Here is a 27,388-nt window from a genome sequence, read left to right as displayed (position 1 = left end):
ACTGACTCAGGCCCCCCCCTGAATATGGGTCCCAGCTAGAAAGACTGAGCAGTCTAAGGGACCTCAGACAGTGGAACCAGGGTATATTCCTGGTGCACAAAAGGGCCTTGTGGACACATCCCCCATGGAGGGATACTTCCTTAACCTAGAGACAAGAGAGAAGTCCTAGCTCCTACTTCAAATGACTTTACAGATCTACATGACCCTACCTGGATGGCATTGTCCTAAATGTGGAATTGGGGTGGGTGGATGGGAGGGGAAGATGCTTAGGGTGCATGTGAGGGGATATAGATGGTAAGAGGGAGAGAGGGAGGAAGAGAGGGAGAGGGAACTGGGATCGACATGTAAAATAACAAATAAATTAATTAATTAAAAAAACAACATTTATCTGCAAAAGAAAGTCTATTTGCTCTCCTGCTCATTTCATTATGGATTTTCATTTTGTTAAATAAAATTCGTTTTGATTTACTTCCTGAATAATGAACAAAAGCCTTTTAAAGGGAATGGGAAGTCATAATTAAGCAAATTCTGATTGTTATTTCTAGAAGGATTTATGAGAAAAGAAATAATTTCAGTAAACTCAAAGCATGAATTTCAATTTTGTCTTCGAGTTTCAATGAAAAATAATCTTACTTCTGCTTCTCATTTCTTAAATATTTTGGCAGACTTTATCAAGAAAAAAATCTAAATTTTAAATTTATTTTTAACATAATATATATTGAAAATAACTTCAAATAATCATTATAGACTCAGCATTGTATTATCCCTCATCAGCAAAACATAAAGTCAAAATATGTTTAATGATTCAGTTTTTACAAATTATAAAACCATTAATTAATGGTGCTTGAACCAACTAAATGAATTGAGTGAATTGATGATTTAGCTACTTGATACCCTGATTGTTTAGGTCATCACTTCTACTTCCATTAGTATCAGTACTCTGCGGTCATTCACAGAGTAGGATTTTTGTACAGCAATGAGACAGAGATGTTGCAACTCCAAGTTAAAAGGACGCCTATCTATACTACTATTACTGTTGTTATATTGCTATCAAAGCTGAACAAACCATATATAGGGGTACCAAATATTATTTACTAAAACACCAGCATTTGGGCTTTATTTTGATAAATATACTGACATTATTTTAATCATCAGTGTTGGATTAAGATATATGGCCTTAAGTTATATACAATTCATTGTTTAATATATTAGAGAAAACAATGCTAGTACTAAGCCATGAGCAGCTGGAACAAATTGCAGGGAACAGTATAATGCATTTGCTAGAACAGTTTTGTATATATCAGTAATTTTTTTTGAGTGGTTGTTTACATGTGGCAAAAATTAGAGCCTGTCTCACAAAATCAAAGATTAGAGGAAAATGATCTTTACACATAATAATCACATAAAGGTGATTATTAAGCGCATGTTATAATATTATAATATTGAACATCTTGAAAATGCTAGTTGTCATGGTGATGAATGCATATAAAGTTTAGCAAGTAAACTAGCAGAATTTTTATACTAATGGAATAGTTATCTTTTTTGCCTGATTCAGAGAAATGTCACTTTTATTCAAAGAATTATTTGTTCCTTAGAAGTTAAAATGTTTTGACCAGAAAAAACAAAATGACAAAAGCTGAGATTAGTATGACTTAAAAAATGCCAACTTGTAACCCAGGGACAGATATTTGCATACTAAATGTAATGTTCTTACTCTCATGTTACCTTCAGCTTGAAGATCAGTCAGAAAGAGAAACTGCATCGTCTGTGACAGGCAAATAGTGGAATGCAAAATGCCAGTGAAGTGAGTTCCTGTTTAAAGCTCCTGTATAAATGTAACACCTGAGTCTTCAGTAGTTGATATGATTTACTACCTTCATTTATGATAAAATGTTAACTGTTGTCTTTCATCCTATTTTTTTTTTTTTTTTTTGCCTTTCTCTATTGATTCTTTTGTTTCTTTCTTCCTTTCTCTCTTCCTTACTTTCTAAAATATTTCAACAATGTGTGGCTTACTTTGATTCTAAATTCTGTTTGCTAGATAAAGAATGTTAAAGTAGACAGAACATCAATGTCTTCTTTATGAGGTTTTTTTAATAGTGAGTTAAAAATACAGCATATATGATCTTTGTGAAAATTATTCATTATCGCAGTCCTTATTAAGAAAGTTTTGCATGGATTTTAAGTGCTGGGTAAGGAAGCAGCTGTCACTTCCTCAGGCACATGAACTCCTTGCTTGAATTTTCCAATCTCTAGCACACTGCTAATTGAGTGTGAACAGCTAAGTTGTTGGATTCCACATTTTTTAATGCAATACAACTGGTTCTAGCTGGCACAATTAGCAAGATAACTGGTAGCTTTCACGCAGTTCCCATCTGGTCTGGCTCTTCTCTGGACATATAATATGGGTACTTCCGGCCTTGAGAGCACTAGCTTAATGAAGAAAACAGACAGGAAATCAGCCAAAACCCCATGAAACACAAAGTGCAATTTTGGCTCCAGATATACAGTGAATTTTTTGGCAAATCATACACACATGGAAAGTTACTCTAATTCCCACCAGAACTCTATAAAGTTCTCTTCCCACCCATCCTACACACACTCAAGAAAACCCCCCATTAAAGTTATAATGAAAACACATACAAAATTAAAAGCAGAAAAATAGTAATGAGGGAATGGTATATTGTCCATTTATTTCAGATAACAAACAAGTGAATATAAAATCAATGAAGCCTATACAGTTTTAAATTAGTGGCAATTTTCTTATTCTCTACTTTTTATTTAATAAATTTTACTGATACTTCTATAGCTGCATTTTTAAAAACAATTGCATTTCTTGTGCACAACTAACCTAAGAAATATTTTACATTTATTTTACAATTTACAAGTCAAGTTTTAAAAATGCATTGCAGAGACTTTCTACTGAATAATCAATTGCCATAATTTTGCCATAATTTAGCCATTGTTTAAAGTCTTGGAGAATTGTGTGACATTCTACTACAGCAAAACCATTTTCCTATTACATGTGTTCCAAAATGAGTGCACACATGTGGACCTAAGCAGCTAGGAAAGAAGTTTTAAAGGAGTCAGGGTTCTAAACAAAGCTGTGTCTAAATGTTAACTCAGTTAACCACTACTGTTTGTGCAATATTGTACAAGTTACTAGCATTTATAGTCCCCTTTAATCACTGGTAACAGGGGAATCCAATATACTATCATTGTCAAGGTTAACTGATGGAAGGTGTGTGACATGCTTAACACAATGCAGAGTAACATATAAACATCCAAAGCATGGTTGCATATATTATTGTTCTAATAAATAATAGCTTTCAGTTTGTTTATCAGTACCAAAACGTGTCATCCCAAATCACACAAATACATAAGAAATAAAAATTTAAAATTTTAATGGTAGGAAAGATTATTCCTTAAAACAGATATACTATATCTAATTTCTGGAAAGGAAGCCCTTCAATACTTCCAGTCATTTCAGAATAATAAATATTCAAAACTGAATCTTCCAGGTGAGAACAGTCAGCAAAGTGAGCATTCCCAGAATCTTTGCAAGGCACAGAGTTATCTCTTCTGAGAGCAGAAAGGCAGCTTACCCCTTCAGCGTGAAGTCAACATTTCTTGACTTGAATTTGTAGTAGAATGTTCCAACAACTCTAATTGTAGAGTGTCTAACATTCTATGTGCATATCTACAGAATACAGAGTACTAAATTGCATCTCTGTGATTCAAAACTCCATTCTTTTGTCCTTAGTGCAACACTAGCTTCCAGACTTTTTTCTTTCCCATTTTTCTTGCTTTTGCACAGTGATGCAAACAATAGAAAAGGCTACTGGTTATTTATAGTATCTCCATGCTCAGCCTTCTTTGTTTCCAAAATAGTCTTCATGGGACATTACTTTTGCCTTTAGCTTAATCAAATTCTGGCTCTACCTAAAGGCTGTGTTCCTTTTGCCCTCATTTCCCTCAGGGATGACAATAAAGTCCTGGTGTTCTGTGGTTCTCCGGCCATGCTGTCACACTGTCTCTGCTTCCCTCTGCTCATGGCACTGTAAAATATTCAGCTTGAACAATTTGTCCACACTATTCAACAAGTTTTTGTTTTTTGTATTCTCCCAGCATCCTGAAAATCACATCTGCTTTTCATCAGTGGTCCTCTAATAGCCATTATCTAGATTTGAACATTAATTTCTAGGCCCAGCCACACTCTTCTGGGTGCTAGGAAATAACAATTTTTATCTCTTATTCAAGAACCTACATATGAATGGAGAAATAGACTTCTGTACTGGAGTGTATTCTCTGTTTTTCTGTTTTACCTGATGGTCACTTCTCATTCAAAAGGATGATGCCCTCTAAGGCCCAGCTCCTCTTTGCCTTATGCATTAACATATACTCCACAGTTATGGGGTCTTGTATAATATAAATATTACAACAACCATCACATTTCTATCTGCAAATGACTGTTTTATGCAAGTACATTTTAAATGAACTTTATGATAATTTTAGAATTCCATTAAAACTTAGTATAAGAGCCATGTGATACAACATAGTCTTAGTGAAATAACCAGTTGTAAATGCTCAAAAGCACTTCAGTGTAAAATTAAGTCTAGGATTAAAACTAATACTTAATTTATTAACAGTGAAAACTAAACAATGCAAATCTTTTTAAATGCCTAGTTCAATTAGAGACCACTATTGTGAAAGTTTCCTAGAAAAACTATGCCTTTGTGAGGAGGAAACATTGAAGTCTGAGGCACATAACTTAGGAAGGAAATTTGAGACAGAAAACATCAGTAATAGAAGAGAACAAAATGAATACCAAGCAGCCTCTCTTTCTCAGTATTATTATTATTATATGCTTTCTCAGTATTATTATTATCATATGATAATTCAGCTGATATTCAAACAGTGATGAAACACATTCAATCCTTTACAAAAATTTATAAAGTCTGCAGTAAACAAAGAACTACAAAAGAATAATGAGGACTTCACAAAACCATATTTAGGATTAGCATCTTGATATACAAAACAACATTTTACAAGTATGGCTAGATGTGAGACCATTTTCAATTGTTTTAATATATTACTTAAATAAGTTTGCCCCTTACATAATCAAACTATTTGGCTAGAAATAGCTTCCTGAGGATAGAGGATAGTTTCATCAGAATATCTATCTGTTAAGAGAAGTAATATATGATATATTTGTATCTCACAAAGATTATATATTAAAGCTGATTTATCATTTTATATAATATCCTCAAAAGCATATCTCCTTCAGAAAATTTTAGTTCAGAAACAGTTTGCTGCACACTCTTGACAGATTCCTACATTTATATAAATCAATTCAGAACTACTGTACCAGCCTAAGAAGAATAAAATATTATTCAGCATAGAGTAAACACAGAGAAATACTAAAATCAAACCATCCATAACATCAAATTAGAAACCTTTAAAAAAATTTTTCACTTTCTAAATGTTCATGATTGTTAAACAGGTATATTTGTATGGTAGGGAAACTTTAAAATAATCATTCTTTTTTTATTTTAATCAGGAGATTTTTTTCAGAACAAAGTGACACATAATTAACAGTATAATCAGAAAAATGTATAATTGCTATTCAATATATCCCTGGTGCCATTAATTTCAATATTTACAAATATTAACAGTTGACTAGATTGAAAAATAGTTTCCAGATATCAAATTATATTCCACATTATATTGTTATGACTTTACACATTGGAAATATGATATAACTTTTGTTGACATCTTCCTGTTTTGTCATTGGCTCATTTTATTGATGCAATTCAAAAAAATTTTCTTCAGCTTAAGGTTGACTATAAATTATCTAAGAAAAAGATCACAATGCTATTGTCAAGGTTAGATGCTGTTTCTACAGGTCTCCAACTACAGAAACACTGGCATGGTCGGAAAATATGGACTCACTCTTAGCTAACAAAGGTAAGATTCAAGCAATTGTGCTTTTTAAAGATGATAATTAAGCATAATTCATTAAACCTGGAAAATGAGAAGTATTTTATGAAGTATGATATTTATCAGCATTTGAAGCATAAAATTTTAAGGACCCAGAGTCAAAAAAGATTTAGTCTGAGACTAAATTAAGTTTGTCAAAAGTTCAAGTTCAAAGAGCTTGCCATTTTCTTAGCCCATTATTTGATGTATTTAATCCCTGTTTGTCATTGGTACAAACTGAAAAATATGCAAACTACCAACAATAGTAAACATAATGACATTTCATTTTTATTAATGCATATGTGTTTATATCTAAAAGCAGGGTTCAATACAGCAATTGTGACCAATCATATAAAATACTTCGGTATTGACATGAAATTTTGCACAAAATAGTCACAAAGAATACTTTCTGTTTGATTTATAAACAATCTACTTCACAGTAAATTCAGGTCATCCAGAGAGGAAAAGGTGGGACTACAATAACAAATAGAGCATATTGTAGTATATTCACCAAATGACATTCTGTTTGAGATTAATAAAGCATGGGAAACGCTTAAAATAATAAAAATCAGGCACAGTCTGTACAGCTGTTTACTCATACTTAAAGTTAGATTGAAATAAATATTTTAAGATACTCTGAATATTTTATCTTCATTGACTAAAGAAGTTTGTGAAACAATCCACCTACAGCTCAGGTGTAAAGGTACTCATTAAAGCTGTGAATATGAAACAGCTTTTTTTTTAAGTTGGAATGGGCAGTTCCTTGTATTCTTCCAGTGTGACCAAAAGAACAAGCCATTTCCTAAGTGTCTTTTAGAGTCCCTCTGCTGCATGTCATGTGGGGACTGCAGAGGAAATGAATTTTGTGCAGCACTGCAGAACACAGCTGAGGAGGGTCCTAAGATGGAGACAATTATTCTCATATGCATACTTTCTGGTCATTTATTTAACACTCAATTTAAAAAGCAAAGCTATAGATTCATCTAAATAGCTATTTGGTTGGTTTTTGTAAAAACAAAATAATTAATGGTGCTGTATTTTATCTGTAACCCTTTAAGCACCTAATGGACTAGCAAACTACTTAAATATTTTTGACAACTTTGCTGATAATTTTCTATTCCTACTGTCTATGTACTACATTATGTCTTGTATGACTTCTAAATAAATAAAGCCATTCCATCCTGAACATTGTTCTCAAGAACGGATTTTGTTGCATATAATGTGTTAGGGCAGACTCACCTGGGATGTTTTCAAATTAAAATGTTTCTAGAAAAGAAGAGCAAGTCAATGAAATACTGAATACTGGACAGAGCTTCCTAACCCCAGAATAATTGTTTATTTTGCTCCTTGGATGCAAATTAAGATATGGAAGGAATTTGTGGTTCAGTATAGGCCTTCCTAGAAACTGAAGAGCAGAAGAAAACAAGATCATTTCTTGATTTCCAACATTCATCTCTCTAGGATGCATTCACACATTCCTTCAGAAGAAAAGCTTCATATGCCCCAACAACACACAAAAATTGAAGTATTCTTTCATTTTTAAAGAATACTTTATCTAATATCTTTAGATTTCAAAAAATTCATCACAATTTGGATTTTCAGGGAAAATTTTACCTTTTACTACAAACTTTAGCATCTAAATTTATGACAGAGAAGTTTAGTTCACAGTTAATTTCCATATAGTTAATAATAAATTTCATTCATTAATGACAATCACCCTCTCTGACATTTATTCTAAGAATTTTAATTAGTATATTATAATTTTACAATGAATTTCCATTTTTACATTACTTCACATAATAAAAACATTATGCCACTTTTATTCAGCATTTTAGACATGAGATTTTGTTCTAGAATGCTATGCTTTATTTTATTGTTAAATTTCACTTTTGTTTCCCACATGCAGCAACCTATAAAAATTTGACAGGTCCTATTTCTTTCATATTTTTTCCAGTCAATCTTTCATTCCCCTATATTTCAATAAGCTTTCTTCTTTCAGGTGCTGAGAGACTGGGGGTAATTCTCTCAGCATGCCATGAAGAAACAAGTACTCTGAGTATCTGCAAAGGGACCCTTATGGCAAATGGAGGAGAAAACCACAAGTGTTTTAGAAACCAAAGTCTCAAGTGACAAAAGCCCTGATAAAACATATTTCTTATCAGACATAAAGCCACACTTACAAGTCTATCTGCCAAAATGCTAACTGCAAACCTGAATACTATGACCTTAAGATACCAGAACAGTCTAGTCAAAATAGGAGGTCTAAACATAATGTTTCTAACATAGCACATGGCTATGGGCATACTCTCAACCATACTTAGCTCAACACTTTCAGCAAGAACCACCGTTTACAATTAGCTGTAGATATTTCACAAAAGAATTCTGCAAGGCACATTTTTTTCCTTTTTTTTTATTTAATGTTATATAACAAAGTCCAATTAAATGAAAACAAACATTTATACACAATATTTGGGAATTTGGGCATCGTTCTTTCCAAACTACTTCCTGCTGATAAGGGGCGCTGTCTTGGGGGATTCGAAGAAGATTCAGATATCCTGGCTGTAGTCTGTAGGGCTGTTTTGTTCAGCTGTTTTGAATGTAGGATCACCTCCTACTCTGTTTCAGGCGGTCTGGAGTGATCAAACCACATTAGTCTGGAAGGAATCCACAGCTTTTCATTTTCTGTGGAAACAAAAATAGAAATCCTTTTCCCCAGTAACTTGTCCTTCAACTTAAATTTTGGAGTCAAAGCATTTTTTTTAATTTATTATTTTACATATCGATCCCAGTTCTCCCTCCCTCCCTCCCCCCATCTCTCCCTCCCTCCCTTTTAGCCTCTCTGCCCTCTCACATGCACTCTAACCACCCTCCCCTCCCATCCCCCCACCCCAATTCCATATGTAGGGGAATGCCATCCAGTTGGGGTCATGTAGATCTGACAGGTCCTGTGAAGTAGGGACTAGGGCTTCTCTCCTGTCTCTAGATTAAGGCAGTTATCCCTCCACGGGGGATATGTTCTGCAAGGCACATTTTGATGAGTACTAAAAAAATCTATCAAAGCAATGTATTGTGGTGCATATTTCAAGACATATGGTATTATAGGTTAAAGATATGACTTGGATTATTGATTTTTTTTCTACAAATACAAATTCTAGTCAGGTCAAAGGAAATGAGCCTACAAGTATGCTCCTATGCAGATCAAGGAGAAATGCATGCTCACAAGAAAATCTGTGAAGCAGTATATGAGACATTTCACATTAAGTACATTGCTTAAAGAAACATTGGGGCATACTCCCTTATTTGGCTTTTAGAATTAAAATTGTCCATCAACAAAAAAGAAGAGAATAAGCATTCAACCCCAGTTTACTTTTTGGCTTAATGAACATATTTATCCAATATAGTAACCACAAAGCATTTTAGGTCAGCATTGCCGCTTCTCCTTTGAGCCCAAACCAACATAGCTTTTTTTCCCCTCAGCTTCAAATTATGTCTTATAGAAAAGAAATGGATTCTTACCCTGGTTATTATAACATAATTAACTTGAGCTAAGCAGTTCAGTAGCCCATGGGGCTTCCTACTCAGTAGTCATCAAGACATTCTCTGAAATGTAAGTCAAATCTAGAAATAGAAAGTGTAGATTTTCTTGTTAATAAAGTTAATTTTTAAAGAATAAATGGAAATATTTTGGACCTATGATTACTCCTCAAACTTAAGTTTACTAATTTGGAATTGATACTTTGTAAATGTTACTTTAGGCTGGATGATTAAGTATTTGCCACTGAACATTTGATAAATTCTCATTTGATGCAATGGACTTATATGGGGAATGTTAGTGTCTTTTAGATGATGCAAAGCTTTCTTAAATATTTTGTAGCTGGTTTGGATGCTTTCCGAACATTTCTAAAATCAGAATTTAGTGAAGAAAATGTTGAGTTCTGGCTTGCCTGTGAAGACTTCAAGAAAACAGAAAGTAGAGAAAAGATTGCTACCAAAGCCAAGATGATTTACTCTGAATTCATTGTAGCTGATGCTCCAAAAGAGGTAAGTGGTGAAGTTGTAGCCCACATGGACTGTTCATAGTTAGAAAGAGGAAGCTCTATCTAAAGACTAATATGATCATTCTGTTGTCCAGATAGAAAATGTCACTAGGCCCCAATATGAAAATATAGCAAACACTCATATATTTTTAAATAAATATATGTGAAAGAAAACCATGTAATGATCTAAGCAATTTTCATATTCAATGAACTCTGCCCTATAGAATGCAGTAACACCCTATGTTCAAAATGGGGTGTGGCTTGCCTTTGTATGAAAATGAGCCAGAGGTACTTATGAAGTGACAATGTCCTACCCGTGCAACTTAAATACAAGAAAATACAAAGGGTCTTAAGGAGAAACATAGAATTATTCTGATAATATCTCTTAAAGCAGTGTTCATTTTAAATTTTATTGTGTTTACATGCATGTTTGTACTCACTTTCATTCATACATATGTAAATGCATATTCACTCAGCTGTGTTGTAGAGTCCAAGCATTGACTTCCATATATTGCTATCTAATCATCCACCTTAATTTTTTTTGAGACTATAGTATAATTATAACATATTTGTTTCCCTTTTGGTTGTGGGATATATGATTATATTGTGAACCCCAAGTTTCCATTTGCATTAATTAAATAAAAATCAACCTTGGGTCAGGAGGCAGAGCCAGCATCTAGTTGATAATAATGTAATCATAGAGAATAAGAAAGAGTCTGGAAAATAAATAGAGAGACTCACAGAAAGTAGGAGGGAGGGCCTTTGAGTGTGGCAGTTCTTTTAGGTTTGATAGAGCCCAGGGACACTCTTTTTTCAAGATGTTGATGAAGAGGTCAGGTGGTTGTTCCTCAGCCTATCTGAGCCAGCAACTTTTCATTTTAGCCTCTGACTCCCGAGTCTTATTGATAAATAGAGTGACAGGAGCTTAATTAAAAACATTTGGTGACAGTGGCAGAAGGCAGATGGGACATAAAAATCCCACTTGGAACTGCCTGAGAAGAGGGCCAGGAACTGTGCAGTTACTGGTTAAAACAGCAATAGATTCAGGTACAGCTTCTACACACGCAGAAAAACAACAGCTTTCTTTCCTCCAACTCCTCCCATATACCTCTCCCTGCTCTCCTTCAAATTCATGTTTCTTTTTTCATACATGCCAAAGTAGACAGGGCCTCAATGATGCATAAAGAACCATAGTCAACCAAGGAAGGCAGAGAAGAAAGAAAGTCTTCCCCAAGGAAGAGTGTACGAAGTGATTACCTACCTTAATTTTCACAGCAGGGTCTCTCACTGAAACTGGAGCCCACTGTTTTGGCTAGACTGTTTATGCCAACTAACCCTGAGGATCCATGTGTCTCCACACCTTCAGCTTTAGGGTTATAGTCATGCCCAGCTTGGGGGCTGGAAACCCAAGCTCAGATCATCATAGTAGTAACAGAATGTTTCACTGACCCTTTGGTGTTATGGTATGGAAAATTTTGTGGTGTTTGGCTTTATTTCCAGTACATCGGTACAAAGACTGGGTACTACATAATCTAGTATTAATTATAATTAGAATTTAAAGAATTTACATGTTAAAATTGATAAAGTTGCCTTGAAAATATATAACAAGAAGCAAAAAACAAAACAAACAAACAAAAAGCAAGTTAATTCACAAGTAGTGGGCAAACAGGTAGCTGAAATAAACTAGTAGTATCACAAATTAGCTTCTAGCATCAGTGACGTTCCACACAGATATAAGATACTCAAAAGTGTATCACTTACAGTTACTATAGTTTCTAATCCAACGTTGGGATTTGTGCTAAGGGAAAAGTTGTTGTCATTATAGGTAAAGCATAAATTACATGGAGTGCAAACACGTTAATAAAAATCTAGGACACAAAGCTTTAAGAAGTTCAGCTTTCATATGGACCTTAATTATTGCAGTTGTTACTAGTTGCTATCACACTAACACACTCTTGGAATTCACAGGGGTTAGAGAAGAACCTCAACAGAGATATTTCAACATTCATTTCCAAGTCACCATCTAAAAAATCAATAAATAATTCTGGAAAATTGGAAATGTAGTATATGTGATTTGTCAAGATGATTAATGTGTCATTTCCTAAAAGGCTTTGAAAGCAACCCTAAAATATATATATTTGATTGCAATCCTGATTTGAAAGCCAGTGTTTTTCCTTCCTTACAAATCTAATTAGCAGTGGCTACTTTAAAATAGCATTAGTAAACACTATTCATTAAAAATATCTAAGGAAATGATAGTCATAAAGCTGTGTCCAATGGACTGAAAAGGTGCCTCAGTGGCTAAGAGTACTCAGTGCTCTTGCAGAGGACTGTGGTTCAATTCCAGGCATGCTCAAAACAGGTCACAAATTTAACTTGGATCCTGGAAATAGGATGCCATCTTCTGGTACCCAAGGGTTCCAGGCACATATGTGGTGCATAATCATATGTAGAGGGGAAAACATCTTTACATATAAATTAAAGTAAAAATTGAAAGTGTAAAACACTACAACTGAACTCTAAGTTATAATTAAAAATTTTGATTAAACAGCTCTGTTTATTTTCCTAATAATATTTCCTTCTAAAATAAATATCATCAGTAAAAATTTAGCTAAATAATGCAATTACTGTTGTAGGATATAAAATTTTAATAGCTTTTAACAACTTACACATCCAAATAATGAATAAAATTATGAATTCTTTACAAGTAATGGTTATATTCTTTCAAAATGACTCTGTAAATGTATTTAAACATGACAAAATTCATTGAAATAAATGTGTATGTGTGTTCATACATATATATAGCCACTCTCTTTCCTAATATTTACTATTCACTGTTGCTAATGCAAACATCTCAAGGCATTTGAATGCTTTGTTTTAATTACCACCTAAGTTTCTAATTTCAAGTACTTATTGTCTTTCAATTTCATATAAAAGATGATACATATGCTAATAGATTTATTAAAAATAATTTTTGAGTATTTATTCACATAACAAATTCAATAGGATAGAAGTTATTGACAAGACTCCACAAATATAAAGGTGATCTTACAGTAATAAACCAATTTAAAGTTAATTATTGCCATTGTAGAAAAGAGATTACAAGCATATGGAAAGGTAAAGGATATATATGTAGAGTGAATCCCTGAATAAAGAGATGGGTCATAAAAACCAAGTCATATTTTATGAAAAAATCAAGTAAAACTAGACTACTTCAAATTGAAAACATACTGCTTAGCACTGTGATTTAAAGAATCAAGGTATTTTCATATATTGCAAAGACACTGAAGAACAGTGGCAGAGTGATGTGGTCTAGATGTCTACTAAGCCTTCATTCCTTCCAAACACTCATGTCTTTATTTTTTCCACTGTAAAATTGCTACCGATTTAATCAATTTTAATTGATTGCATCTAGGTCATACTAAACTTAGTTATTGACCTTTGTCTACAAACTGAGGTCACATGGTTGTTAGAATACGGTCCCCACAGGCAAAAATTACACATAAAAAGTGAACTTTCTGTGAAAGATGTAACAATCTCAGCTGAACTTCATGCCTTCTCTTATATAATGGCCCCTTCCCTCTGGTTTCCATTTATCCATGAGAAGTTATGATATGGCACAAAATCTAAAGTTTGGCTAATTCTCAGTATGAATTCCAACCCTATGCCTCCTTTGTATTGGACAGCTATTTCAAATCTGGGATATATCTTCCGCATCTAAGACTGGAAAATAATATATATATATACATGAAGCAGATGAAAATGGTGATACAAGAGATAATATATTAGGACTCAAAATATGTGAGAAAATTTTTTAAGATATTTTAATTGTACTTTTCTGTAAACATGTCCCTAGGTGAGCTATTAAATTTTAAAGTATTATAAGCAATCAGTTGAAGACTTTTATAAAGACATGAAACAGATTTCTGAGGATTTAATAATGTACATGTGAACACACATTGCACAAAATACATTAACAAAACATCAGCCTCCACTGAAAAGGAAATCTCATTGAAGGAACCACCAAAATGGGCTAAGGTAAAAATATGTATCATAAAGAAAATTGCAAGTCCCAACTATTTTGAGTAAATGACTAGACATTTAGAATATTTTTAAACAACTTCTTTTACAAGTTTCAGTAATTTACATGAAAAGCACTTGAAAGTAGCAAAGAAAACATAATTTTTCATATTGCTCTTATTTATATTTCATTTTGGACCATTACTTTCATATATTTAGAGATTTTAAAGTCAAATAATAATGTTTTAAGAAACTATCCTAGAAAATTTTAAAATATTGTATTTCTCACCAATTACTTTCATATATTTGAAATATTTACAAATTATAATATTATATGTGCCATCAGTAAAACAAAATTTTTGGAGGGCTGGGAAGATGGCACAGCAATGAAAGACCTTGTTGCTCATGTAGAGGATCTGAGTTGAATTCTAGCATCTACATGTTAGTTCACACCATCCTCTGTTACTCTAGTTCCAGGGAATCCCACCTCTTCTGATCTCCACAGATTTGATGTGGTGGTTCACATATGCAGACACAATGCTCATATTTTGTAAAATCAAAGCAAACAATCTTAAAAACTAAAAGCAATATCAAGTCCATTGTTATATCCACTATTCCAGGAGCCAGTAATTCACTCCCATTTTGTGACATTAAAAAGCTGTTCAGTAAAACCACAGTATAGTGTTTATACATTATACAACTTCAGGGGCTAGCATGTAGCCTACTGTCTGAGTGCATAATGAGCAAGCAGAAAATCCTGAGTTCAATTGCTGACAATTGCACTAATAGAACTAATTAAAACAAGTATGTCCAAGTCCAGTTTCATTTTGTTACCAAAAAATGAATAGGGTCTTTCCCTCTTTTTATATTTATGTTTTCTTTGTTAAATTTTGGAGGCAACTTCATTTATGACAGTGTATTTACACCATTTCTAACTCCTTTCTTCTCACCTCCTCCCACACACCCCCACCCCTTCTCAAATTCTTAGTGATTTAAGTCATCACTTCTAGATAAATACATAGCTTACTGAGTACATTTAGTGTTGCTCATATTTACATGTATTAAAGGCTGACCACTTGGACTTGGATGGATCTCATGGGGCTCATCACTGAAGAAAAAAGGATTCATTCTCAACAGCCACTGATTGCTTATAGTTCTTCATCTAAGGGTAGGGTCTGATGAAATGTCCTGTGCTCATTTTGGGATGGCAACCAGTGTTGACATTATCTGCAACTTCCCCATTACGTGGAGAAGATACTATCTTACAGTGGGCATCTTGTACTCTGACTCTTACAGTTTAGTCCCATGACCCAGTGTTCCCTGAGCCTTAGGTGCAAGTGTTGCCCTGTAGTTGCATGAGGTAGGGATAAGCATGCCACAGTTACTTATTCTCTGCATTTGTACAACTCATGGGGCTTATCTATTACAAAAAGAAGACTCTCTCTAATGAAAAGCATGAACTCTGTTTACCTGTAGGTATAAAGATGAGTAAACAGAATAAGATACATAAATGTAAGAGTTTCCAGTTTTATTAAAAATTAAATTTATGGAATTAGAAAAGTGGATTAAAGTCCAAGATCAAGCATGAAACAGGTGAAATTGCATTATATCTGGTCAGGAAAGATATACAATTCTAACATATGGCATTAAAGTACTTTTTTAAATGTATTTATTTATTTTTTCTTATTTTACATATCGATCCAAGTTCCCTCTTCATTTCTCCTTCCCTCCATCTCTTCTTCCCTCCCATGCCCCCCCCCGACCATCCTCCCATCCCATCATCCCCCATTCCACAGGGAGGGTGGTGCCTTTCAAGAGTAGGTCAACAAAATCTGTCAAGTCATTTGGAGTAGGGACTATGCCCTCCCTCCTGCCTCTAGGTTAAGGAAGTATCCCTCCATGGGGAATGTGTTCCTAAAGTCCTTTTGTACACGAGGGATACATCCTGGTTCCACTGTCAGAGGTCTCTTAGACTGTCCAGGCCTTCTAACTGAGACCCATGTTCAGGGGGTCAGAGTTGGTTCAATGCTGGTTTCCCAGCTATCAGTCTGGGGTCCCATTAGCTCCTCCTTGTCCAGGTCAGCTGTCTCTGTGGGTTTCTGTAGCCTGATCTTCTCCTCCCTCTCTGCATCTGGATTCCAGTTCAGCTTAGTGTTTGCCTGTGGGTGTCTGCTTCTGTTTCCATCAGCTACTTGATGAGGGCTTTATGATGGTGGATAAGTTAGTCATCAATCTCATTATCAGGGAAGGGCTTTTATGGTATCCTTTCCACTGTTGCTCAAATTGTTAGTTGGGGTCAGTCTTTAGGTCTCTGGACATTTCTCTAGAGTCAGTTTTCTCTTCCAACCTATAATGGCTCCCTCTTTTAATCTCTCTCTCATCTCTCTCTATCTTTTTCTCTCTTTCTCTCTCTCTCTCTCTCTCTCTATATATATATATATATATATATATATATATATATATATATTTCTCCACTGACTCAATCTTCCTAGTCCCATGTGCTTTCCTCTCTTCCCTTCTCTTTCTCCTAGCTCTCTCTCCACTCACTGTACCCCACAACCCCAATATGCTCAGGAGATGTTGTTGCTTCCACCTTCTGTGAGGGACCTTGTATGAATCTCTTAGATTCCTCCTTCTATCCTGGGTTCTCTGGTGGTGTGAATTATAGGCTGATGATCCTTTGTCTATGTCTAAAATCAATATATGAGTGAGTACATTCCATGTTCCTCTTTTTGTGACTGGGTTACCTTATTCAGGATGATTTCTTCAAGTTCCATCCATATGCCTGTGAATTTCAAGATTCCATTGTTTTGTTTTGTTTTTTTGTCACAGAGTAGTATTTCATTGAATAAATGTGCCACATTTTCTCTATCCATTCTTCAGTTGAGGGGCATCTAGGTTTCTTCCAGATTATTGCTATTACAAATAATGCTGCTAAGAACATAGATGAACAGATGTCTTAAAGTATTTTTTAAAAAGGTTAGTTTCAAGCTGAAATTAAGAAATAAATATGTGGCTTGTTGATAGATAGGAGACTATAAAGCTAGGTTTGCAGCTGTTTTTCTCTGTTACTGGAATAACACCTTGAATTGTCCATCTTATATTCATTTTTGTATTTCATTTTAGTGTCAATTTTACTGATAACTAATAATTCATTCAAAACTATAGTTATCTTCAAATATATTGATTTTGTTCATTTTTAATTGCCTTCCATTTTATTCATTTTGGCAGCTGTGCATATATTGTATGCTACACACTTTGTTGGTAATCAAAGAAAAGAGACAGTATTAATTCTTCAGTAGATGATTTACAGTAGGTTTCACAAGCATTGTGATGGAAGAATGTAAAGTAAGAGGAAATTATGTAATGGCAAAGTCTGTGTCCAGGAGTTCTAAAAATATATATCAGAGAAATTAAGTAGTAAACCTTGATCAGGAGTTGAGAAGAGACAGAAATAAGTAAAGCAAGAAATGAAGAAGAAAGGACAAATAAATTAGAGACAAGAGTCAAGGAAAGAACCACCTAAATATAAAGCAATTTAACTAAGCAGCTTGAAGATATGTAAAAGAGGCCACTGTACCTACTATCATTTAATCAATTAAAGGGATGTCTTTAAATAAAAAAGTGTTAAGTGTTTCTGACATAGACTAGCAGCCTTGATGTTTACCCTAAAGGCAGAAAAAAAAACATAATCACATAAAATCTATTTTCTTTTCTATGAAATATTTCATTTTTGATCTCATATTTTCTCTAATTTATGTGACCTCTAAAATTTTGAAGTCCAGGTTGAAATATGGCATTAGGAGGCAAAGGGTAACACGAGTGTATCTCCTTCTTCTTCTTCTTCTTCTTCTTCTTCTTCTTCTTCTTCTTCTTCTTCTTCTTCTTCTTCTTCTTCTTCTTCTTCTCCTCCTTTTGATTTAAACTTAAAACAAGGTTGTTTTACATGTCAATCCCGGTTCCCTGACGTTCCCATCCTCTCCTATCACCCCAAACAAACCCCAATCCATCCTTTTTTACACTCCACAGGGAAGGTGATGCCTTCCATGGGGAGTCTTCAAAATCTGTCATATCATTTGGGCAGGACCTAGGCCCTCCCTCATGTATCTAGGCTAAGAAAGTATCCCTCTATGTGGGACAGGCTCCCAAAATCCATTTATATACTAGGGATAAATACTTATCCATAATAGAATCCCCATAGATTGCCAACCCTCTTAATATACACCCACATTCAGGGGGTCTAGGTCAGTTCTCTGCTGGTTTCTCAGCTATCCATCTGGGGTTCATGAGCTCCCCCTTGTTCAGGTCAGCTGATTCTGTAGGTTTCTCCAGCCTGGTATTGACCCCTTTGCTCATCACTCCTCCTTCTCTGTAACTGGATTCCAGGAATTTCAATAGTGTTTAGCTGTGGGTGTCTGCTTCTACTTCCATCAGCTACTAGAGGAAGGCTCTAGGATGGCATATGAAGTAGTCTTCAATAGCATCATCATGGAAGGTCATTAAAGGTAGCCTCTCCACTATTGCTTAGATTAAAAGTAGGGTTTATCCTTATACTCTGGGCATTTCCCTAGTGCAGGACTTCTTCTTAAATCTATAATGGCTCCCTCTATTATGGTATTTCATTTGTTGTTCTCCTCTATTATTTCCTTGCCTCAATCTTCCTGTTTCCTTGTGCCCACCTCCCCCCTCCTCTTCTCCCCTTCTCTTTATCCTAACTCCTTCTCCCCTCCCTCCTGCTCCCAGTTTGCTCAGGTGTTCTTGTCCCTTTCCTTTTCTCTGGGGGCCAATGTATGTCTCTCTTAGGATCATCCTTGTTTCTTAGCTTTTCTGGCAATGTGAATGAGTGTTTCCTCTAACTGTACATTTTTTTTAAAGACTTGATTTCACAATGTGTTCTTTTAACTTTAATTAATTTATTGATTTGACATCCTGACCACAGTTTCTCATACTCTTCTCCTCCCCTTCCCTCTCCCCCACTTCCTTTCCACCAGCACCCTCAATCTTCTCCTCTTCTGTTTTTGTTCAGAAAGGGACAGGACTGCCATGGGTATCAGCAAAGCATTGCACATCAAGTTGCCATAAGACAAAGCACCTTCTCTTGTACTAAGGCTGAGAAAGGCAAAACAGTATGAGAAATAGGTCCCCAAGAGCCAACCAAAGAACTAGGGAAAGCCGCTACTCCCATTATTAGGAGTCACACAAATAGACCAAGCTATACAACTGTCACATATATAGATATGGCTTACTTGTGTCACATGCAGGTTTGCTGGTTGTTGGTTCAGACTCTATAAATTCCTGTGAGCCAACTTAGTTGTTTCTTTATTTTTCTTTTATTTATTTAAATTTCATTTTAAATTTCAATCACAATACTCCCCTCTACCTTTCCTCCCAACACATTCACACCTCCCATGTCCAGCCCATTCCCATCTATACTTCCCAAAGAGTAAGAGCTCCCATGGGGAGACAACAAACCCTGGCCCATTAAGTTGAAGAAGAACCAAGCCCCTCCTCCTGCATTAAGGTTGAGCACAGCATCCCACCATAGGAAATGGGCTCCCTCTGTGAGTTTTCTTGTGATGTCCTTGACCCCTCTGGCTCCTACAATCCTTCTACCTGTCCATAAGCTTGCCCTAATGTTTAACTGTGAGTCTCTCTTTTTCCATCAGTTAGGAATGAATGCTTTGTGATGACAATTAGGTTAATTACCAATATGATCACAGGAGCAGCCATTTCAGGCTACATATCTACTATTGCCAGGAGTCATAGCTGGGGTCATCCTTGTAGATTCAGGTCAGTTCCCCTTGGATCCAGTTTCTTCCTAACTCTGAAAAGTCCCCCTTTCCAGTCATCACTTTCAATATTCTTTCTCCTCCTCCAACCCCCAACCCAATCACTTGAGTTCCCATGCCCACCCACCCCCCCAGTCCACCCAGGATATCTCTTCTGTTTACCCATCCCAGAGAGACCCATGAGAATAAATTTGAAACTAACAACACAAACCTCATGCAATCTTTAAGCTTCCCTGTATTCTGTGTGTTTTAACCCAGGACAACCAAGTTGATGATAGTGATAAAGCCATAAATCTGACTCCCTTCCAGTTACACTAACAGCAACAAAAAGCCCCAACATGTAGATTTAGAAATCTGTGTTCATCATGATTTTATATGTGTTAGCTCCTTTTCCCATAGAAATTGAAAAGGCATCTGGTTCTTACTCAATTCCATCTTTGCTTTGACTGTGTGTCTTTTTAATCTATTAGTCAAGGTGCTTTTTAATTCTATTCCCTTCCTTTCTCCTGCCCAATTTAATTGACAGCAATGACTCCCAACTTGTGTCATCTATTTCTATCACAAATATCTATCACTGATAACAAGAAGATAGTCTTGGGCAGGCACAGATTCCTTGTAGATGCTTCACAAAGTCTATGGTTTCTTTCATTGCAACACTGGAAAATATATTTCACGGTATTCACTTGCTTTTAATGACACCAAAAATGAAGTAATATAAGAAGTGTTAGTAATGATTAAATAGAATTAAGTAACCAAAAACATGATTACAAAACAGCAGTTTTGAAACTCTGTCATGAATGAGGTCTAAGACATACCTGTTCAGGCTTTGTAAGACATTTTTCTTATGCTTGCATCCTTGGCTTAATGCCAGCCTCTTGCTATACTCTACATGTTAAGTGAGGAACGGCCACACAATTTGAATTTTGGAGCAGAACTTAAAACTTTTCAATCTAATTATGTAAAAATATATAAAACATAGTTCAGAGGCAAAAGAGAGAGCCAACAGGTACATTTTAAAATTCATCATTCCTGTAAAAAAATTTTTTTGAAAGCTGAAAGATTTAAAACTGCAGGTGTAGAAAACAAAATGGCACTTGTCTTGCATAACTTTCACTCATGAGTATTAAAACTTTCTGCATTTTATAATAAAAATGTGATAAACAGCTACAAAAAAAAATCATCCTGAGAGCCATCATCTTGTTGCAAAGACTTGTCATTGTAAACTGCACCAATACCTCTGCAAAAAAAAAAAACCAGAAGGATTAAAAGCCTCAAAATGCCTGTGATGTGATCTGAACTGTCCTTTTATAAGAATCACAATCTTATATTCTATTTACTGAGATTGGCAAACAATATGGTAGTCTGAGTTACAGAAGATAACAGTTTGAAATATAAGCAAATAAAATACTATTTCTCAAAGTACTTGTAATCAAAGAGTATGTATATAAGCAAAAGAAAATATTTATTTATATTATTAATACATATTATATATTTACTTTGATATAAACAATGCTTATATTGTTAACATATAATAATTTAATAGATATGAACAATGAAAGCTGAATGCTATTTCTCTTTCGAAGCTTTCATCTACTGACTTATTTAAATCTCAGTTCATGACAACTGTGGTTTGCCATTATTTTGACTAGATCATTGTATTTATCTCCTCATTCTTCATACTTTCTCTCATAGTCCATATCTAATCAGTATTCCTCTCATTCTTTAGAATATGCCCCAAACCCAGCCATTCTTAAGATGTGCTCTCAGGTTATAATGATTGAGTAATAAGCCCTCTGTGACCTATTTTTAAATGCTTTTTGGAAATTACATGATATGAACATATAGTGACACTCTCTTATCCACCATCTATTGCCTACCTCTGTGATTAGTTTTCTAGATCATCTTCCTCATATTCAGACCTTGCTATTGAGGCCACTTAGAGTCAGCGACTACTCAAACATGTGTTCACATTACTTAAAATTTTCCTCATTGCTCTCACTATACATAAAAGAGCTACATGGTCTACCACCTGCTTTACTTACTCAGTGCTTGCTGTTCCTTTTTTTTAAAGTCAGCAGGCTTCTCTCAATGAGTTCTCCCATATGCAAAGGCACATTTCAAATCTCATTTCCTTGGGAGAAACATACTTCTAGATAGCATTTTTTGTCTTTTGGATGGCTTTCTCAAAATCTGTCCTCCAAGTTGACTTTTCATCATGATTTTCTTCATGTCCTCAGATTATAGCACAACTCTATGCAACTCTTAGGAAATGCCCTAAGTGAGTTCAATTCAAGGAATCATATTTTTAAATAAATGATACATTTTCCTAAACGATAAGGAATATAAATGTAATTATTTTACAGTTGTATGTGACAGATAACATAAAAGATTCACATGAACAATTAGCACATCAGTATTAATATTACACTTGCTTCATATTTAAAATCATTTTTATGTATTTTGTGAATTATTATCCAATTGAATATATTTTTCAAAATGTCATTGGAAAAACAGATTTTCCAAGAAAATAAAAGTAAAAAGAAAAGAGGACAGAATACTGGAAATGAATATCCATTCTGCTGATATTTTTGAGAGATAAAAAAAATGAACAATTTAGAAAAAGATTTGGAAGAAATAAAAGACAGCTCAACTTCCATCCCCTTCACTGATGAGTGTCTCGTCAGAACAAATTTCCTTTCTCAGAAACCAAAATCAAATTCTTAACATTAACTATATCTTTCATTACTGAATCTGTTTAAACATGTCCTAATTAATTAAGACTTTTACATCAAAACTACACATAAAACAAGAAAATAAGAAACATCTATTCTGTGACACTGTGACTCACATGTCACAGTGGGGTATTTCACAAGCATATCACATAAAAATAATGGAATTCCATAATATCCATATAATCAGCAGTATTTTGGTAAAAATGATATGGTAATACATTACACAGTATTAAGAGGAAAAGATTTTACATGAAATATGAAAAAGGGAGGAACAAGGTTAAGTAGTAAAACAAACTGTAGTCACAAGAGTGAAGCTAAAAAAAAATTACTGTAAAGCTCCAAGATCAAAGGCACAATTTACACAGACACAGAAACACACACACAATAATAATTAGAGAAGGCAGAGATGTTGGGGATGACTCCAGTGTGTCAAGCTTGAACAAGTTGAAGAAAAATGATGACGTTTATATAAACATGTGGGTGTGATGTTTTTGTCATTAACATTAAGCTGAATTGCTAAGACACATCTTTATAAAACTACTGGTTATCTCCTGGGAATAAAGATATGCTCATCACTGACTTATCAATAGCTGAGGATGGTAGTTCCTTGGCAGGAAAGCAAGCAAGTCAGAAATGAATACATTTTGATAATAATATTAATTAGCATTTATTGACGGACTGAAATGGAATTCTTTTTACATTTTAGAATGATTTTGAATAAATATGCAACCATTTCTTTATTTGAGCTTTACAGTGTGTATTTATTGGGCCTTAACTATATGAGGAATTCAGAACGTGTAACTGAAAGATTCTGTGATGGAAAATCATTTGCAAGGTCATGATTTCTTTTAATCTGCTCATAGCCAACAAGAAAGATGTTACTTGAATCTAGCTTAAAAGACATAAAGCCTCAATAAAGACTTATATGAAAAGAGTGATCTTGTAAAACAGAATAATATGAAAAACATGTTCTGAAGTAGCAAAGCAGTAAGAATATGCTGACAATTTTCTAGTTTTGTTGGAATATGACGTGTATATAGAAACAGGAGGTACATCTTAGTGGTAGAACTGTTGACTGCAGAGTGGACATAGAACAAAATAAATGGGTAACTTGGAACTACAACACAAAGGTCATGAATGCATAAATTAGCCATGATTAAATGAACACAAAGATGATGATGATATTAAAGTGATTATAATGGTGACTTGATAACAGTATACATGAGTATACAGCAGGCACAAATTGAAGCTATTTTCAGTCAAACATCTTCTGTAGAATGTCTAAATAAAATAGGTTAATTGCTCCGTATATCACCTGAGACATATAAATCAGTAATAATGCTGTTGAAGGATGGCTGAATATCTGCATTAGGAGACAAATTGTAGTTTATATTCACATATATCTATAATACAAGACATTTATAAGAAACAGATTAGCATGGGTGTTTGCAAAACAAGACAAGTTTATGATAGTAGTCATTGTTCATTCATTCTACTACAAAGAAGATTAAATTATTTATCATAGTACATAAGACCTACTAGACCTGCTTGGAGTCTTCCTCAAATCTCACACTACTCAAAACTCAGGTTTCTTCTCTTGAATATCACACTCAAACCAACCAAGCAACTAGCACTTTATAACTTAAAATTGTGTCCTGCATCAAGATTTTGTACTTATTATCTGTCAGAAATCTTTTATTGTTCAGTTTTAACTGTGATAAATTTTAGTTCATATAAACACGCACAGTCATCTGGAGAACTTAGTCAATAGATATCCCTCTTGTTACATCATCAGACTATCAACACACTAAGTAAGGAAACTCATCAATGTTTTAAGTATAAATTTGAAAATGATTATGTGCATTTGTAAATGAAGAAGGATCCAGTGATTCCAGGTTTGAGAATGTTTAATGAAGTTTCAACATTTTATTTGGATCTTGAGGAAAGACCAAACAAACTAAATAAAAGGATAAAACTATAGATGGATCTAGGATCAGTGAGTATCTGAAATCCTTATCAAAGCAAACTATATGAGACCTAAACACAGTCTTTGATGACACCTTTTCAATTAATTATTTGTTATTATTCTTCTCTCTAAAGTAATAATATTCACTAAAAATTTTATAATATATATTCATTAATAATATAACACTTTAGGTAAGAGGCCTTACTGTTCTCTTTTCTACTTGGAAAATCCAAAGTACAAATTTGATTTTATTACATGAAGGGCAAGTTACCAGCTAAGTTGGATTTAATTGCAGTTCTTTCTACCTATCACTTTGTCTCACTTCATCGAGGCATAAGTGAAATTTATAAGATTTCCTTTATCAAATCTCCAAATTGTAGCACTTTATCAACTCTCACATTTTCTCCTGAGATGTTCTCATTTTATTCCATAAATATCTATTGATATCTTGTTATATGGTGGATATTCAGCTAAGTACTAGAAATGATGATAAATGAGATGCACCACCTGCCTTTGAGGAGCTTATAATATTAAGATTGAAATATATTTTATGTGTCATGCATAGTTTTAGTTTAACTCAATTGTCTTGAATAAAATATTTGCTAGTCAATGATCACCAGCCTACAAACCAAACTGCCAGAAAAAGCTAGGAAACAAGGAGGTTCCTAAGAGAGACATACATGGTCCCCTGAGAAGGGGAAAGGAACAAGATCTCTTGAGAAAATTGGGACCATGGGGGGAAGGGAGAGGGAGTTAGGAGAACGATAATGGGAGAAGAAGAGGGGAGAGGAGGACATGAGGGAGCAGGGTAATTGAGTCAGGAGAAGAACAAAGGAGAACAAGAAAAGAGACATCATAATAGAGGGAACCATTGTGTGTGTTTAAAGAGAAATCTGGCACTAGAGAAATGTCCAGAGATCTACTAGGATGACCCCAACTAACAACCTAAGCAATAGTGGAGAGGCTACCTTAGATGTCCTTCCCCGATAATGAGATTGACAACTACCTTATATGCCATCCTAGAGCCTTCCTCCAGTAGCTGGTGAAAGCAGAAGCAGATACAGCTAAACACTGAGCTGAACCCCTGGAATCCAGTTACAGAAATGGAGGAGTAATAAGCAAAGGGACCAAGACCAAGCTGGAGAAACCCACAGAAACAGCTGACGTGAATAAAGAGGAGCTCATGAACCCCAGTCTGATAGCTGGGAAACCAGAATAGGACTTACCCAGACATCCTGAACTTTGGTGTTAGTTAGGAGGATTGGGCAGTCTAAGGGGCCTCTGGTAATGGATCAGTATTTATACCTAGTATACGAATGGACTTTAAGGGCGCATTCCAAATAAGTGATGCTCTTTCACCCTAGACACATGAGGGAAGGTCCAGGCACTGCTACAAATGATATGACCGACTTTGAGGGTCCCCCATTGAAGGCATCAATCTCCCTGTACAGCAGGGATGAGGGTTGTGGGAGGACAGTGATGGATGGAAGACTGAGGGAGCTGGGATTGACATATAAAATAAGCTTGTTTCAAAGTTAAAACATAAAAATTTGCTGCTCAAATATCCTGGAATATGGATAGAGAAGTTGTTCTGCAAGTTAGCAATGTTGTGATGAATGATGTATTCCAATGTAGTAGAACTCTATTGGGTCCTTCTGAAGACATGCTGTTTTTGGTTACTTGGTGTGTTGATATTGTTTGTTTTTTATTTTGTGGATTTGTGTGTGTGTGTGTGTGTGTGTGTGTGTATTTGAACACATCTTTATTCTGAAGTGATGAAAATGTATAATTTGTTTTACTTTTGTCAAATGAAAAAATTGTAAAAAAATTGAAAAGCAATGAAATGGGAACTCAAAAGGTTTGCTAAGAATGCTAAAAAAACAATCTAGTATATTATAGTTATTCCTAGAGAAAGTACATATTTGAAATTCAGATCAAAATGTTAGAAAACTAAACCAGAATGAAAGAAAAGATATATTTCAAACCATAATGTGTCTTGTTTACATTTTCATTTGCTTTTATAAAATATTGAAAGTCAGCTTTAGCTGTTTTCTGTCATTGCCAGCCCTCTCAAGCTAAAGTAAATTTTAAAACCAGCAATGTGTTTATCATGTCAAATATAAATGCATGATCTTGCTAATATTTTCCATCAGATAAAATTGTGTGTGGAAAAATTCAGCAACACATATACCTAGTATCCTGATAAGCCATGTATGTTTTGAGTAATCTCATGTAATGACATATAACCTTCTTTTCTACAGATTAACATTGACTTCAGTACCAGAGACCTCATCTCAAGAAATATTGGTGAACCAACTCCAAAATGCTTCGATGAGGCTCAGAAATTAATTTATAGTCTCATGGCCAAGGATTCATTTCCTCGATTTCTAAAGTCAGAAATTTATAAGAAACTGGTGAATAGCCAACAGGCTGGAAATCATAAAAGGTGGCTACCTTTCCTGTGAAGAAGGTAAATAACAGTACACTGAAGGAAGGCTACAATATTTAAAATGTACAAACAATACAAAACATTTCAGGGTTTGGAAAATGCTTTCACTTCAGCTAAATCCATGCACACACACATACACACAAACACACACACACATATCTATAATAAGTCACGCGTTACAAATTCAGTCAATTTTTTTCAAGTACTTTGGAAGTACATGAAGTACTATTGGAAGAATACAGAGTGAGTTCATTAAGATACATATGCTTTTCAAGCATAAGTGAATAATTTTATACATTATAGTTTCACAAAAAAATGTACATATCTTCATGTTACAGACTTGAAGACTGCTTAACATCTTATACAACATTTTAAGTACCATTTGCATTATTCAAAAACCTCATTTCTATAAAAAG

General features: G+C 34.5%; 1 protein-coding gene across 1 annotated transcript in view; it reads left to right on the top strand.

Moving 5' to 3' along the window:
• Rgs21 (regulator of G protein signaling 21) overlaps positions 1–26,988 on the top strand; it is a 38,096-nt gene extending 11,108 nt beyond the window's left edge. The window contains exons 2-4 of the mRNA XM_051185723.1: positions 5,860–5,967; positions 9,854–10,020; positions 26,785–26,988. Coding sequence (XP_051041680.1) covers positions 5,860–5,967; positions 9,854–10,020; positions 26,785–26,988 — 479 coding nt within the window. The remainder of the gene's footprint in view (positions 1–5,859; positions 5,968–9,853; positions 10,021–26,784) is intronic.
• Positions 26,989–27,388: the final 400 nt, after the last annotated feature.

The sequence above is a fragment of the Phodopus roborovskii genome, unplaced genomic scaffold (assembly GCF_943737965.1).
Source record: "Phodopus roborovskii unplaced genomic scaffold, PHOROB, whole genome shotgun sequence".
Taxonomy (NCBI): domain Eukaryota; kingdom Metazoa; phylum Chordata; class Mammalia; order Rodentia; family Cricetidae; genus Phodopus; species Phodopus roborovskii.
This window is presented reverse-complemented; position numbering and strand designations above follow the sequence as displayed.